Source organism: Sus scrofa, chromosome X, assembly GCF_000003025.6.
Source record: "Sus scrofa isolate TJ Tabasco breed Duroc chromosome X, Sscrofa11.1, whole genome shotgun sequence".
Taxonomy (NCBI): Eukaryota; Metazoa; Chordata; class Mammalia; order Artiodactyla; family Suidae; genus Sus; species Sus scrofa.
The window spans coordinates 27721323-27737837 of NC_010461.5; the positions used below are offsets into that span (position 1 = coordinate 27721323).

Below are 16515 nucleotides of genomic sequence, written 5' to 3' on the forward strand. Positions count from 1 at the left end.
AGCAAGGGCAGGGACCGAACCCGCAACCTCATGGTTCCTAGTCGGATTCGTTAACCACTGCGCCACGACGGGAACTCCTCACCTCTCTTTCTTATCCTCCTTCACATGCATACATTTTTTAAATGTTTATTTAGGGTCATTTTACTGATCATTTAATGAGTGAAGCTATACAAGGCAAGAATTAATATCTTTATAGATTTTTTAATATGAGGGGAAGAAACATCCCCACTATTTAGAAAAAGAAGGGATATTAGAGGTGTATATATGTGTGTGTGTCTGTATAAACATTTATAAATACAGTTGACACTTTGAACAACACATGTTTGAACTGTGCAGGTCCAATTTTATGGGGATTTTTTTTCAACAAATGTAAAGCTAACTCTCCATATCTGCAAATACAGAATCCACAGATGCAGAAGCCATGAATATGGAGGGGCAACTATGGGATTTGCGCACCCTCAGATTTTGTTACCCATGGTGGAATTTGGAGCCAATCTTCTGTGGAAGCCACTTGACAACTGGCTTTCTGTGACCCCAGACATGGCATTTGAACTTTTCCTCTGAATTTTGGATCTATCACTTTGAAGAGGCATCAAACTAGTAGTCTTTTCTGAAAAAGACAGATCTATTTTGTGAACTCTAAAGAATACTGATCAGGGCAATGTCTTCCTCAAAGGCTAGGTCCACAAATCATTCACAATGAAGTGTAGATCTTCTTTCCCATTCTAGTATCTAGTGGCATTTACAGGAGGCCTTAATGTCAATGGCAGATTGAGGTGCAGCTATGGAAATGAGCTCTTATTTTCATGTAATATTATTATATGACATATAGTCTGCACAACACAAATGCCATGAATAGGCAGATTTACATATAGTTTGCTGTAGAATCTATTATTAATTACTAACATTAGTTGAATACTTTCAGCAATCAAGGCAAGGTAGGGAGCATTTTCACTCACTACTTAATTTAATGCTCATGACTACCTATAATGGTAATAGTATCATTATCCACATTGTACAGATAGATAAACTCAGGTTCAGGAGGGTTGAATGATTTACCTAAGGTCACACAGCTATAGTAGAGGTGCCAAACTTTGAACCCAGACAATATAATTCCAATGTTCTTGCTTTAAACATTCTAACATACTATTTCCTCTGGTTAGGGATAGTCTGGGCAGTATGGGTATAACTCAGCATAATGTTGTGAAAGAATATTCCTCTTGTTTCTGTTTGTAATCAGTGTGTTGCAGTTGTAAAATGCTTACCCTAGTGTCTGACATAGACTATATAAACAAATACACATATATCACCAAATAGTAGCCACTTTTACAGCTAATATTGGAAGGCGATATATGTAGTAGAAACAGAGACTTAGGAACCAGACCTGAATTTGAATCTTTGCTACTTACTGGAAGTGTTAGATCTATGATCTTCAATTGCTTTGGGGGGAAAATATGGTTACTAATACTTGCTATAAAGCAGTAGTAAAACAAACTATATGTAATATTTACATATTTTTATATTTATACATATCCAATACTACATAGTGAATGTGAATGTGAATTCTTCGGGCCTGTTATCCAGAAAAGGAAACCAAGATCCAGAGAATGATTTGACCACAATCGAATCATTTGCAAATGACAAACAAACAAACAAACAAAAACCCAAAAACCAAAAAACCTGAGGTCTTCTGAGTCTACGATTAAAGTACTTTAAATGTTCTCTATCAAATTATTTTTATTCCTACTGAATTGCTAATGTTCATTTTAAAAAGGAATCTGTCTGCTCTACTCCTTGTTTTTCCAAAAAGTAGTTCTGAAACAGCTGAACAACTTCAGGGAAATTTATTACTACTTTAGAAAAACTTGAAAACCATTTACAAGTAAAAAAAACTGTTGTATATAAAACTTTCAAAACTAACTTTTCTTATTCAGAAGTATAAAAGATATATAGTATATGAGTTCTAGCTAGGTAAGCTGTATTTATTTCAATGTATTCTTAAGTCTCTCATTGATGTCATAATTTTGCAGAATGGATTCCAGTAAGGCGGAGAAATCAATCTTTGTATTAAAAAACATGTTTATTTGAGTATGGCATTTCATAAATACCAATATTAACATCTAAGGTATTTAAAAATATGTTTTGTTATTTTTCTCCTTTTTTATTTGTAGCTGATTTTCAATTATCCTTATTGGAGGAGGAAAATTGGCATGGACAACTCAGAAGAGTGAATAACCAATTCCCAGATTATTATTTTTTATTCTGTAATATATTATGGATGCAGAGTGCCAAGACAAACAGTTTAAATGTAAACAGTTAAACGGAGCTTTTTATTTGATATTAATTAGATTTTTAAAATACCAATTGTTTAGTGAATTTAAGTAAGCCAATTATGCTTTAAGGGTTATGATTTTTTACTCATATCATATCTTTGTAATTTCTGCCTGTTTTAAATAACTGCATTAATTTGTCTCCTTGATCATACTTCAGCTAAACAGAGTAAAGAGAGTAGTGTGTTCACTGACAGAGAAATGCTGCCTAAAAACTGGTGGGAAATGGCCTAGAAGAGTGAAATTACTTGTGGAAAATCTTTGCTTTAAAGATAAACCTCTGCCAGCTCTTATCTTTATTCCCCCCATACCTTCTGCTTGATGATCATCTCGTTGATGTCTTCAAGATCACCCACCATCACCCTCTGTGATTTTATAACTCGATCAAGCAGAGACAGCCAGTCGGTAAGTTCTGTCCAAGCCCTGTTGAAATCTGCCAGAGCAGGTACCTCCAACAGCAAGGAAGATGGCATTTCTGGTTTGGAGATGGCAGTTTCCTTGGTAACTGTGGGTTGTGTCACCAGAGTAACAGTCTGACTAGTAGCTAAATTTTTTTTTTCAAAAAGGGAAAAAGAAAAAAGGAAAATTAGAAACACAAGCTAAGAAGCCAGTTTCAATAACAATAAAACTAATTAAAGGGCAACAATTTGAGCCAAAGTATTTTTTATGACATTACATGTTTTTCTCCTAGAAACATGAGTACTACATGGTAGAATAATTCAAAGATTCAAATTTTTCATTAATACATATTTAACAATCTTTCAAAACCATTTTGATTATTCCTATAGGTGAGCAATTAATTTAACCTAAAAAGCCCTCAATAACAATTATACAGTTGCTGAACTGGTAAAGAAAAATATAAAGTATTCAAACTTTGATAAGGTGAATGTTTTACTTTTTTTTTTGTTCAAGGGGAAAAAAGTAAAAATTGGATAAGATCTTATTTCAAACTTACAATTTCCTTGAATAAGAGGTAAATTGCTTTGGAAGTGGACTCTAGGGAAATCAAAACCAATGAAATGTTCTTGCCTTTGCTCTTTATTTTATATTGGTAGCAGTTTATATATTTTTTTTCTTTTTCTTTCAGACTGATAATAAAGTGGCTAGCAGTAAAGAAAACCCAAGCTATATTATTCTTGGAAAATCAGAGCTAGTAAAGTTTTTCCACTTGGATAATGAGACACCATTTCAAGGCTCTTAAGAAATATTAAATTAATGTTAATAGTGTTGAACATTGTGGTGTAAGGGAACACAAGGTAATGGTTAAGACCTGAAGTTCCAGAGTAAAAATAGCTGGCAGAGAATTCCTCTCTCTACCTTAGGAACTCTGTGACCTTAGCTAAGTTAGTTTTCTAAACTTCAGGTTTTCTATAAAGTAAAGAAGGGATAATAATAGGGTAAATGTCATGGGGGAAGCTGTGTTGATTCAATGACTAATACAAGAAATGTACATAAAACAATACCAGAAAAACAGTAGCACAGTTCCTGACATTACTAGATAACACTGTTAGGTATCACTATTTTTATACATATCTGATAAATAAGAAGCACAGTGATAAAGATATATGGTGAGAAGTTAGGGATAAAGGGTAGAAATATGTAATTTACTTGGTGAAAACTCAGAAGTCTTGAGTGGCCCTATATGTACTGAAGGGGGCTGAACTCACTGATGTAAATGGATACCAAATAGCAACAAACAGCTGGATTATCAAAGGTAAGTGATGAGGGGTAAGTAAAGTCTCACCTGGTTTATAGGCAATGACACTTGGAGCCTAATATATCCAGGAAACTAGTAGCAAAGAAATAGAGGCCAATATAATTTAGAAAGGAAGATTTGAAGGAAGGTTGCAAAATAGCATTTCAATGGGCAACCTGAGAGGCATGAACAACAAGGAAACTACTCTAGAGATATGAGAAAAATGTGCCATACTGGCATTCCATTCTGAGGTGACCATAAATTACTTTTCATGGTTATATTACTTTCTGCACTTTTAAGGTTATCTTTTTGTTAAAAGTAGAGGATGAGAGAAATGAGGAATGCCACTTGCCTCTGAAGCTTCTCAGGGAGAACAAGAGGTTTCTACAGATGGAAGAAGAAGTAATCTTGAACAAGGCAGAAAGAGGAAAAAATGAGGTGTCAGAATAAAAAACTAATGCCAAGAAGTAATGATTAAAGGACAGTTACACTGAGAAGACAGAGAAAAATAGTTTCTCAAAGCTATCTCACTACTTTGAGGCTTTTTCTAGAAAGAATGAAATACAGTCTGAAGTAGAAATAGCATCTTGTGATCCAACAGGTATGAGAAAGCATGGGAGCCAACAAGATCTAGAAATCTTAAAAGGGATTCCAATAGAGGAGCTGAATCCCTGGAAAGGATGCAAGGATGAGGAAGAAAAGAGGGCTAAATTAAAATGTTGCTGTAGGAGCTGTGGAAAGCCTGGCTGACTAGGAAATATGGAAAAACTGTTCTTAAAATACAGAACAATAGATAATCAGGCAACATGCAGTAATTTGGGAGCGTTTAAAGGTTCCGGGAAGTGTCAGACAATGCTTTATTATTTTTTTTTAATTTCACTTATTGAAAAAATTCACCTTCAAAAGAAAGCAGGAATAAGATTTTTTTCTTCTAGATTTACTTCTGACCAACAAAGAAGTGCTTAATGAAGTGGAAATGATCATGTCATCTTAAATTTTTATACAGTGAAGGATGAGAATGCAGAATCATCAGACTTCAACTGTTTTCTGGAAAGCACATTTTAGGGGGAAAAACTTCTATTCAAAAGAAATGCTAGGGTCAGAGATGTCAAAACAGAATGTTCCAAGATGACTATAAAGTACAAACAGGGAGTTCCCATACTGGCTTAACAGTAACAACCCCAACTAGTATCCATAAGGATGCCGATTCAATCCCTGGCCTTGCTTATTGGGTTAAGGATCTGGTGCTGCCATGAGCTGTGCTGTAGGTCACAGATGAGGCTCAGATGCTGTGTTGCTGTGGCTATGGCATAGGGCGGCAGCTACAGCTCCAATCTGATCCCTAACCTGGGAACTTCCACATGCCATGGGTACAGACCTAAAAATTACAAAAAAAAAAAAAAAAAAAAGTACAAACAGGTAACCCTGGGATGATGATATCATAAAATTCTCCAGGGAGAAAAAAGTATCACCAAGTACAAAGTCAGCTGAAACAGATTCAGAGGAAGGTTGAGAGGTTGAGAAATGCAACCATCTGTTACCTGGTAATGGACAAAGGATCTCATATATGGACTGGTCAGACAGGTCATTTCTGGTCTCCTCTCTTCCAGCATTCAATATCTAAAAGCATCTTTATACAAATGGGGAAGGGAAGAGGAAGTTTCCCTTTTGCTCACTGCCATATCCCCTGTACTTCCCACAGGTTCTAGAATATAGTAGGTGTTCAATTGATGTCCGCCGAATAAATGAATGCAACTAAAAAAAAGTATGTGCAGTAAGGTTTTTGGTAAACTTAGAGGCCTTCTACCCACGATGAGTACTAAAAAATAACAATAATGCCTAAGGATCGTTTCTTGATGTCTAGAATATAGAATAGGCCTAGATACTTGCTCTTTAGGTGATTTCAGCTATTTTATGGAACAAGAAAATAATGAAGGAAGAGCCACAGCTTGCGGAAGACAATGGAAGGTCAAGTATTAAAGAGAAAAAAATAGAACCAATCAATTCTTATGTTCCCCACTTTTCCATCAAGGGAGAAAAACCAGGAAACAACACTGGGTCAAGAAGCAGAGTATAAAACATTATGTGGGGCTAGACTGTTTTATATAAACACTTGCTCTGCCATTTCTTAGCTGCATCACCCTGGGCAGGTTATTTAGCCTCACTGAATCATCTCCATTTACTCCTCTTTAAGATATAGGGAGTTCCTATTGTGGCTCAGGGGAGACAAACCTGACTAGTATCCATGAGGACGCAGGTTCAATCCCTGGCCTCGCTCAGTGGGTTAAGGGTCTGGCATTGCTGTGAGCTGTGGCGTAGATTGCAGACAAAGTTCCGATCTGGCATTGCTGTGGCTGTGGCATAGGCTGGTGGCTACAGCTCTGATTTGACCCCTAGCCTGGGAATCTCCATATGCCTAGGGTGCATCCCCCCCCCAAAAAAAAGAAAAAAAAAAGGAAATAAGGCTGTTTCACCACAAAATGACAATTATAATAGTACTTCCCTCAGAGCCAGTTGGCCGTACCGTTTCCTAGAACTACAACCTTGGACAAGGAGGTAAGGGATTATACCATGCTTGCTGAATTGAATTTTTCTAAGTCTCAGATTATTTATTCACATAATGAGGAAAATAGTACCAATCACATGGGAATCTTCTAATTAATATTTTATGAATTGATAAATGTAAGTCACCTATTAGCATTGTTCTGACAGTAGATACACTGTGTGTGTTTTTCTTCTCTTTCTCTTCCTTCTGCTCAGTGTTTATTGGCTGCTCATTTTCTAAATTAGCATGGTATGCTGGGTTCTGTGCTCTTTGAACCAGACTTCATATTCAGCTTCAACTCTCTCCATTCTTCTCATGCTCCCCTCCATCTCAGTCTCTATTTGGCATTCTCAAAGTAGCATAGACCATCCCATACTTTTCAGCCCTTCCACATGCTCTATATAATTCTTTTTTTTTTTTTGTCTTTTTGTCCTTTTTAGGACTGCACCTGTGGCATATGGAAGTTCCCAGGCTAGGGATCTAATTGGAGCTGTAGCCGCCGGCCTACAGCAATGTGGGATCCGAGCCACATCTGTTACCTACAGCACAGCTCATGGTAACACCGGATCCTTAACCCATTGAGTGAGATCAGGGATCGAACCTGCAACCTTGTAGTTCTTAGTCGGATTCATTTCCACTGTGCCATGCCAGGAACTCCAGCTCTATATAATTCTTTTTTTTTTTTTTTTTTTTTTTTTTGTCTTTTTGCCTTTTCTAGGGCCACTCCCGCGGCATATGGAGGTTCCCCAGGCTAGGGGTCTAATCAGAGCTGTAGCTGCCGGCCTTTGCCAGAGCCACAGCAACACGGGATCCGAGCCATGCCTGCAACCTACACCACAGCTCATGGCAACACCAGATCCTTAACTCACTGAGGGAGACCAGGGATCGAACCCGCAACCTCATGGTTCCTAGTCGGATTCGTTAACCACTGAGCCATGACGGGAACTCCTCTATATAATTCTTGAAAAATTCTCTCTTTCCCAGACAAAAGTCTCATTTCCTTTTCAAATGACACTTCTAGATTTCTGTATTTTGGGGATGACTAGGATAAGTTTATAACTAAAAATCTCTATAAGCCATAGAATTACAGCATTCCTTTGGATCTCAAAAAACTTTGACCCCTTAACATTTTATTACTTTAATCATCACTAAGAAGGACAAAATCTTGTGCCATTATTTGGGTCAGGAATTTTTTCTTTTATTTGTATGTGGCTAGAGGGTAGCTGATAATAATTGAGATAGAGATTCTAAATTCTACAAACTTTGAGTCTCCAAGTGTAGAGAAAAAAGTGCTGTAACAAAGTAAAAAGAGGTTAATCTCCATCTACTACACACATTTTATTAGGGCAAATTCTATCTATAACACTGCTTAAAATATTTATTTTTTTCCAAAAAGATCTGCATTTAGATCCATGTTTGTACACATACTTTAATTTTTTTTCATTAAGTAAGATGCCTCAAAGGAGAAGTTTTGAGGTCTGAGAATGGTTATCTTATTATGTGTGACATAGAATGATTTATGCTCCATTTTCAGATGCCTTTACTCTTCTCTAAAGAGAAAAAAATGAGGTTGTTTCTTTTCCTTCGTCATTTCACTAGAAACATAAGCAAATCACATCATTAGTTAAAGTTTGGACTGGTCAGATCTTTAAGAAGGCAATTTAAGTGGTTTTGCACAGACTGAACAACAGAATCTTGACTCTAAGGTCAGGTAGGAATATTTAGTCGTTCCAGGGGAGTTTTCCATTAACTCTATAGTTTAGAAGATGGAAAGATGATCTGTTTAGAGTTCTCTCAACCCATAATCCTGATAAGGTAAGGAGTTAGAATACATAAAGGACTACACAGACCCTAAACACAAAGTTATAGGGTGGATTTCCAGGTTCTCCTCCCTAAGAAGCCTAGGAAATGGCTTCCCCTCTAGCTGGCAAGGATTCTTTTCTCTGTGTCCCTGTTTATTGCCTTCATAGTTTGATCTGCTTTCCTGGATGTCCACCCTTTGTCTCAGGCCACTGTCTAGAGTCACAAGGAGTTGGCCCTTGTAACAGCTGCTTCAAACCTCTGCTTCTTTAACCATCACCAAGACGAAGGCCATTCTTTTCAGGTCCGACAGAGGAAGTATCTCTTCCAGTAGGAGTTGCAGTGGAAAACAGTCCTTATGGTGTCACACTATTTACTGTCCTTCCAGGAAAAGATGCTGGTATCCTTCCCACTTAATCAATTCATGCCAGAACCACATGCATTACAGTGGGTATAATTAAGCCAGATAGATAGATAATAGATAGGGTATAGATCCATCCATCCATACATCATATATATGTGTATATATGTACAGATATATGCATGCACACACACACAGAGCCTGTATAGTCTGATTACTAAGATTGTAGCATAATGTGTTTCACATCCATTCACTAGAAAATTAAAACAACTCTACTAAAAACTGTATTTTCATTCCATAGTTAAGCATATATAGAGACAAGCTCAAACATGCTGAAAGGGAGTTCTCGTCGTGGCTCAGGAGAAACGACTCCGACTAGGAACCATGAGGTTGCGGGTTCGATCCCTGGCCTCGCTCAGTGGGTTAAGGATCTGGTATTGCTGTGAGCTGTGGTGTAGGTAGCAGATGTGGCTCGGATCTGGCGTTGCTGTGGCTCTGGTGTGGGCCAGCAGCTGTAGCTCCGGTTGGACCCCTAGCCTGGGAACCTCCATATGCTTTAGGTGTGGTCCTAAAAAGAAAAAAGGCAAAAAAAAAAAAAAAAAAAAAACCCAAAAAACAAAAAAACCCAAAAACTGCTGAAAGGAATCAAGTTTGGCACAACGGAATAGAAGCATAAGTAACAGTAGGTGTAATATACTATTGCAAACCATAGCTTTGCTCTGAGTATTTTGTTAATTAAAAGGTGTTGACTTTAGGAGGGAACTCTCATTTTTTCAAAAGTGTTTGAAGACCATTTCTCTAGTTTAAAAATTTAATTGGTTCCAGGGGTACCCGATTAGTCAGACTAACAGCTTTACTTAGAGCTTTAAAGGAGCTACTAAATCTTTTAAAAAACACACAATGTGTTTGGAATATTTCCTTTGAAGTATTCACACATGGTTTTTCTGTAATTCACAGGTCTCCTTTAGTTGATAAGAAAGGAACGAGCACATATTTTATTTCTAGGTTTGTTGTGTGAATGTGGGTAGGTTTTTTGGTTGTTGTTTGATATTTGAAAAATCAGTCAACTGACTAAATGATAAATTATTGGACTCACACTAAAACAAATATCTAAAAAGTGCCATTTTGTATATGTGGTCAAATTGCATTACTGTCTGATACTAGAGTTATAGGAAAAATTGTTTAGCTGCTTATTCATATCACCAATAGATAGAATAACCATTCTCCATGAAAGAAACACGGGGAAGTATTTTTCTTTTTCAAATATTAAAAGGATGGAGTGTAGCTTAATGAAACATGTAAGAGAGAGTCCATGTTACCAAAATTAGAAATCATACATGAACTCAAGAAGAACCTCATTTCTTCTCTCTAAATATTTGTAGTCTGTAGATACAGGTGCTAAATTAGAAACAAATGTGGAGTTTCATCATGGTGCAGTGGAAACAAATCCGATTAGGAACCATGAGGTTTTGGTTTCGATCCCTGGCCTCTCTCAGTGGGTTAAGGATCTGGTGTTGGCGTGAGCTGTGGTGTAGGTTGCAGACGAGGCTCAGATCTGGTGTTGCCATGGCTCTGGCATAGGTCAGCAGCTGTAGCTCCGATTAGACCCCTAGCATGAACCCATAAGCATTTATTTTTATCTATATTCTTTCTCATTTTCTAAAGAGGAAATAATATATTTAATTCAACTATCATCAGTTATTTACATTTTACCCCATTAAAAGTTTGTGCTATATATGGAGAAGTCCTAGAGAACTGGAACTGAAGGATTCATGATAACCACCTGTATTTCTGGACTGTAGCAGCAAGTTTGTTGGGTGTAAGAGCCATAGACTTTTAAGTGATGCTACTTTATCACTTTTTAATTGATTCTTTCCTGCTACTAAGGATATAATCCAAATAAGAAATATTCTCTCCTACTTAGAAGAGAGATTACTACCCACATTATCACTGCAATTATTTACTCAGGGTTTCCAGTGTGCCAGGTAAGGTTATTTGTGAGCTCCGTTTCATTTAATTTTTACCAGTCTTCAGGTTTGGTATTACTCCCATTTTACAAAAAGGTAAAATACCTTGCATAGGATCTCACATTAATAAGTGACAATGCAAGACAATGTGCTTAACAGCAATACCTATTTCTAAGAGTGATATGATCACTGGATACTTTTCCTATGTGTCCCACTAAATATCTAAAAATTATTAATTACTCAAATACTTTTGATTCCAAGATGTTTACAACATCTAATATCCACAAAATAATCTAATATCCATTCTAATTTGGAGAGAAGATCACCTTGAACTAGTCATAAAAATATGGATTATAAAAATGAAGTAAATCCGGCTTCCACAGTTAAATATTACTCTTAAAGAACACCTCCAACCTGACTTCAACCAAACATGAACTCTTTCCTCACTATTCCTTGCCTTCTCCTCTTAGTTTGTAACTTCTAACCTGCATATATGAATTCTTACTTATACATGGATTCATAACTCACATTATATGAATTCTTTCTATAGGCACTCAATAAAAAGCAGAGTTTCTCAGCCTTAGCACTGTTTCTTTTTTATAATCAGAGAACTTTTAAAATTTGTTAATTTATTTTATTTTTTGGCTGCATCTGAAGAATAGAGAAGTTCTGGGGGTAGGGATCAAACCCGAGGCACAGCAGTAACAATGCTGGATCCTTAACCCATTAAACCACCAGGGAACTCATCAACCTTAGCACTGTTGATTTTGTGGCATGTGTAAGTATTTGATGTGAATGGCTGTCCTGTGCATGGTGGGATGTTTATCAGTATCCTTGGCCAGAGCACCTTTCCAGTTTTGGCAATCGAATATCTTTTCAGACATTATCAAATATCCTCTGAAGGGGGAAAATTGACCTTGATTGAGAATCACTGATTGAAAGAGTTTTTAACCTCTCTCTCCTCCCCTCCTCCTCCTATGTTTGTATGTGTGTGTGTGTGGCGGGGGGTGTGGGTGTGAGTGGTTGATAGAGAGATAGAGTGTGTGCGTATGGTTTATATACTTGCTTAGCATTTGCACTGGACATCCTTTATGCCTATCCAAGTTTATGTTCTCTTATAAATCAGAAGTATAGGTTAAGTGAAATTAAGTGCTTCTCTTATCCACATGATATTGGGTAGGTACTGAGGAAAGAATAAACACTTGATTGTATAGCTATGAGGGAATACTGAATAATATGACACAGGATATGTTATGATGATAAAAGTGAAAGCATCTCTGATAGAAAGTAAATATCAACAAATTTTTTTCTTCCTGCATCTTGTAAATGAAATATGCCAGATGCTCCTATCAAGAGCTGTAGTACATTTCTCCATTTGTTGAACATAGATTGTCCAAGTAACTTGTTTTGGTCAATAGGATATTAGTAAATATGATACAAAGTTTAAGAAATTTGTGACCAGTCTTGGAAACCTTTCACCACTATGTGAACTATGCTAGCCTACTGAATAACAACAGGCAAGTGGCCCTGTCACATCCAAAGTCTCACCCAATAACCAATAAGGGCAATATACATGACTGAGGCCATCAACTACCAACTGACCATGAATACATAAATGAATCCAGTTGAGACCAGCAAAAGAACCACCTATCAGAAAAGCCCAGCCCGAAGCAGACTCCAAAAATCATGAGACAAATAAAGAATTCTTATTTTAAGCTACTATATTTGAGGATATCTTGTTATACAACAATGAATAACTCATACAACATCAATTTTTACCTATTAAAGACTTATATACAAAACAAGATTTAGAATGGCCCTCCCATTGCTACAGGAATAAAACAAATGCTGATCCAGCAAAGAGAAGATAGGAAAGAAATAGTCTTCAAATTAAAGTGTGAAAGGCAGAGAACTGAAGATGCACATAATCATTCTATGATGCTTGTAAATCAGGCAGCCAGCATTTTCTAGGATATTTGAAAAGCAAACCCTTTAGTAAAAATCCAGTTAGTACACTTAAAAACTATATAAATGAAAAAAAAGAGAAAGTAATAATGAGAGCCATGAAGCAGGTAGCCCAGTGCTGAAGACAGGAAAAGAAATGCCAGATTAGACCATAATAAACACCATGCTACTGACAAAGAATGATCATCAATTCTAAAACTGCTATCAGAATAAAATCCATCTATTCATTTGGGTATAATCAGCTGGAGAACACTATACAGTTCTCATTACAGAAATTGCATTGCTATTCTACCAAAACTTGTAGCACCTTGAAAAATTCCTGCGTCAAAGGATCCAATCCGTTAATTTTTTTCTAACAGAATTGCTCCTACCTATTAGAGATAAGATTCTGCAGCCAATCACGTAGAAAACCAGGTAAACAGTGCTCTCAACAAAATTCAGTCTAAATGAGTCTCATATTTGTTTGGGTAAGCTACATTTTTAGCAGTGGACCTAAGTAGCAAAATAACTAGAAATAAGGGTGTTTTTTGTTTTTTGTTTTGTTTTGTTTTTTTTCTTTTGCCCATGCCCACAGCATATAGAAGTTCCCAGGCTAAGGATCTAATACAAGACACAGCAATAACCTGATTGACAGCAGTTACAACATCAAGTCCTTAACCTCTAGGCCACCAGCAAACTAACTCCCTAGCAGTGACTTGTGGGTTTTTTTGGCCATGCCCGTGTCCTGGGCCAGAGACTGAACCTATGCCACAGCAGTGACCTGAGCCACTGCAGTGACAATGCCTGATCCTAACCTGCTGCCTCACAACAGAACACCAAAATTGTTATACATGTGTCAGGCCCTTGTAAACTTCACTCATGAGATAAAATAAGCTACTTGAAGTATCAAATTTATCTTTTTCTTTCTCACCAATCCAGTGCAATGTCATACACAGTAGGGTCTCAACCAACATTTGCTGCTGTTGTTATCCAGATGAGAATGAAGTGTAATGTACTAAGCAGAATCTTCAAGGGACATATAAGAAAGAGGGAGGGAAATGGAGAGAGAGAGCAATTCATTAGAGTTTCAGTCTAGAGTTTTATCAAGCAGAACAAAGACAGAGGAACCATTAGCTCCAACACAAATGAAGCAGTATTAAGTAGTCTTAACATGTAAATTCTTTTGTTCAGAATCCTTAATTATACCTTATATCTGTACAGAACTTTGAATAGTATAAAAGTGTCATTTTAGTAATTTTCTCCAATGATTTCTCACCATAACACTCAAGTGTGGCAGGGAGAGCATCATTGCTACCAATTCATAGGAGAAGAAACTAAGATTTGGATAAATTAAAATGCTTCTCTGTGATAAACTAGTAAATTAGATGGAAATTCCTAAGCAATCTTTATTTTCAGACAGAGGCTCTGAATTGACTGATGAAAGAGGGATTCATGGAAAACAACCCAATTAAAAAACCTGCAGAGGATTTGCATATACATTTCTCTATACATTTCTCAAAAGAAGATATATGAATGGCTAATAAACACATGAAAAGGTGATGAACATCACCAATCATCAGGGAAATGCAAATCAAAATCAGAGGAGAGAGAATGAGAATAACAAGTGTTGGAGAGGATGTAGAGATATTGGAACACTTGTACAATGTTGGTAGGAATGTAAAATGTCACAGCTATTGTGGAAAACAGTATGGAGCTTCCTCAAAAAGCTAAAAATAGGACTACCATATGATCCAGCGATCCTACTTCTAAATATAGTTTATCCAAAAGAATTCAAAATAGGATTTTAAAGAATTCTATACTTGGATACTGATGTTCACTGCAGCATTATTCAAAATACTAAGAGGTGGAAAAAACCTAAATGTCCACTGACAGATGAATGAATAAAGAAAATGCCGTATACACATACAGTAGAATACTATTCAGCTTTTAAAAAGGAAATCCTGTCATATACTATAGTTTCAAATTTGCAAGATGAAAAATTTCTAGAGATCTGTTGTGCAATGATATGAACATAGTTAACACTACTTTAAATGGTTAAGATAATAAATTTTATATTATATGTTTTTAACCATAATTATTTATTTTGCCTTTTAGGACCGCACCTGTGGCTTATGGCGGTTCCCAGGCTAGGGGTCAAATTGGAACTGTAGCTGCTGGCCTAGGCCACAGCCACAGCTACATGGGATCCGAGCTGCATCTGTGATCTACACCATAGCTTGCAGCAATGCCTGATCCTTAATCCACTAAGCGAGGCCAGGGATTTTGAATCTGCATCCTCAAGGATACTAGTTGGATTCTTTTCTGCTGCCCCACAGCAGGAACTCCCTAACTACAATTTTTAAAAAAGGAATCCATGGGCCACGCAAAGTGTAAATTTTTCCCCTTTCCCTTCTGGCTTAAGGAGATTTAAAAGAGATCTTTGAATACCCAAACAAAGACCATTTTACAAATAAGAGTGATTCTGGTACATTAAGGCTTAGCGAAAAATGACCAATTTATTTTTCTGTCATGATTCCTCCACCTTTGTATCCTCTTTGTAACCTTTGTGGGGTAAGAAGCATATGCTGATACCTCTCTGTAGTGGCTATTGTGGTATTGAGGTTGTCTCCTGTAGACAATGGACTCATACCACAGACACTGTTATTAATGACTGCCGATGGGTCACAGCTGCATCTTTTCCTAAGGCTTGCTTGTGGTCAGTACAAGGATATCAAGTCCTAGCTCACCTGCTTCAATTTAAGACCACTCTGAAGAATGAACCCAGCTCCAAAGCCCCCTGTCAGATTGGCTTAGGCTGAAGTAGCCACTGCATTAACAGTGCCCTCACTTCCCTGCAGGTGGATTTATTAAGACTAATTCCCAATAAACTTTCTGTATTCAACTTTTTGACCAATGCCTACAAGGAATCCAATCTAAGATACTATCCTTTGACACCTAAGACATCTATATACATAATAGTTTGTCTAATATGTAAAAGTAACATGATGTTCACAGTCATTTAATTCTGGAGTAATGTAATTTAAATATTCAAATATATTTACATATTCAAATGCTTAACATTAAGTATTTGAATGATTTAAAATATTTAATATTTGAATATTTATTTGTTATTTGTTTTTATTATTACTATGTATTATTTTCCAAATATTTAAATATTATTTATAAATAAATATTTACTTATTAATATTTAAATATTATTTATTGGTGTCATGTTATATAATTTAATATTAAATTGAACTCTCAGAAAAATGACCCCTCCCAAAAAGCATGTAGAAGATTGGTGGCATATTTACTGCTTAAGGGCTTATAAAATTTTTATACACTTTGGTTATACTTGTTTCAATTTATCATCTGAGTTGCACTTTGTTAAGTAAAATCTGAACATATACTATAACTAAAACACCAAAGAGCTTGATAAATCCAAATAACAAAAGTCTTAAACTCCATTTCCATAATGACATTGGGAATGTAACCACTGTCTTATATTGGTTTGAAGTGATTGTGCTGGGCTAAACTTAGCTTTTAAAGTTCTGGGTCAGTAAATACGTTATGAAGTGCAGATATGGCAAACACACTGACTGAAGTAGTGAAACTAGTGATATCAAAACCAATTCATGTTTTCATTTAACTTGTAGTAAAGCACACCGTGCCCACAAGTGCACTAATGACCAACTGTACAATAGGAACCAAAAATCATAGAAAACAAGTACCAATTATGACAGGAAAATTGCTTGTTACAAGCCCCAAAATAAGATTATGATGTTTGTTTCTTTAAATCATGCCCACTAAGCCATCTCAAATTTGGTTTGAAAGTAGGAGAGGTAATCATAAATAAAAACATTGTTCAACAG

General features: G+C 36.4%; 1 protein-coding gene across 17 annotated transcripts in view; it reads right to left on the reverse strand.

The window, feature by feature from the left end:
* DMD (dystrophin) overlaps positions 1–16515 on the reverse strand; it is a 2622506-nt gene that overhangs the window by 693100 nt on the left and 1912891 nt on the right. For all 17 annotated transcript variants that reach the window (XM_021079543.1, XM_021079551.1, XM_021079550.1 and 14 more), the window contains 1 exon segment: positions 2642–2874. In XM_021079543.1, the coding sequence (XP_020935202.1) occupies positions 2642–2874 (233 nt within the window).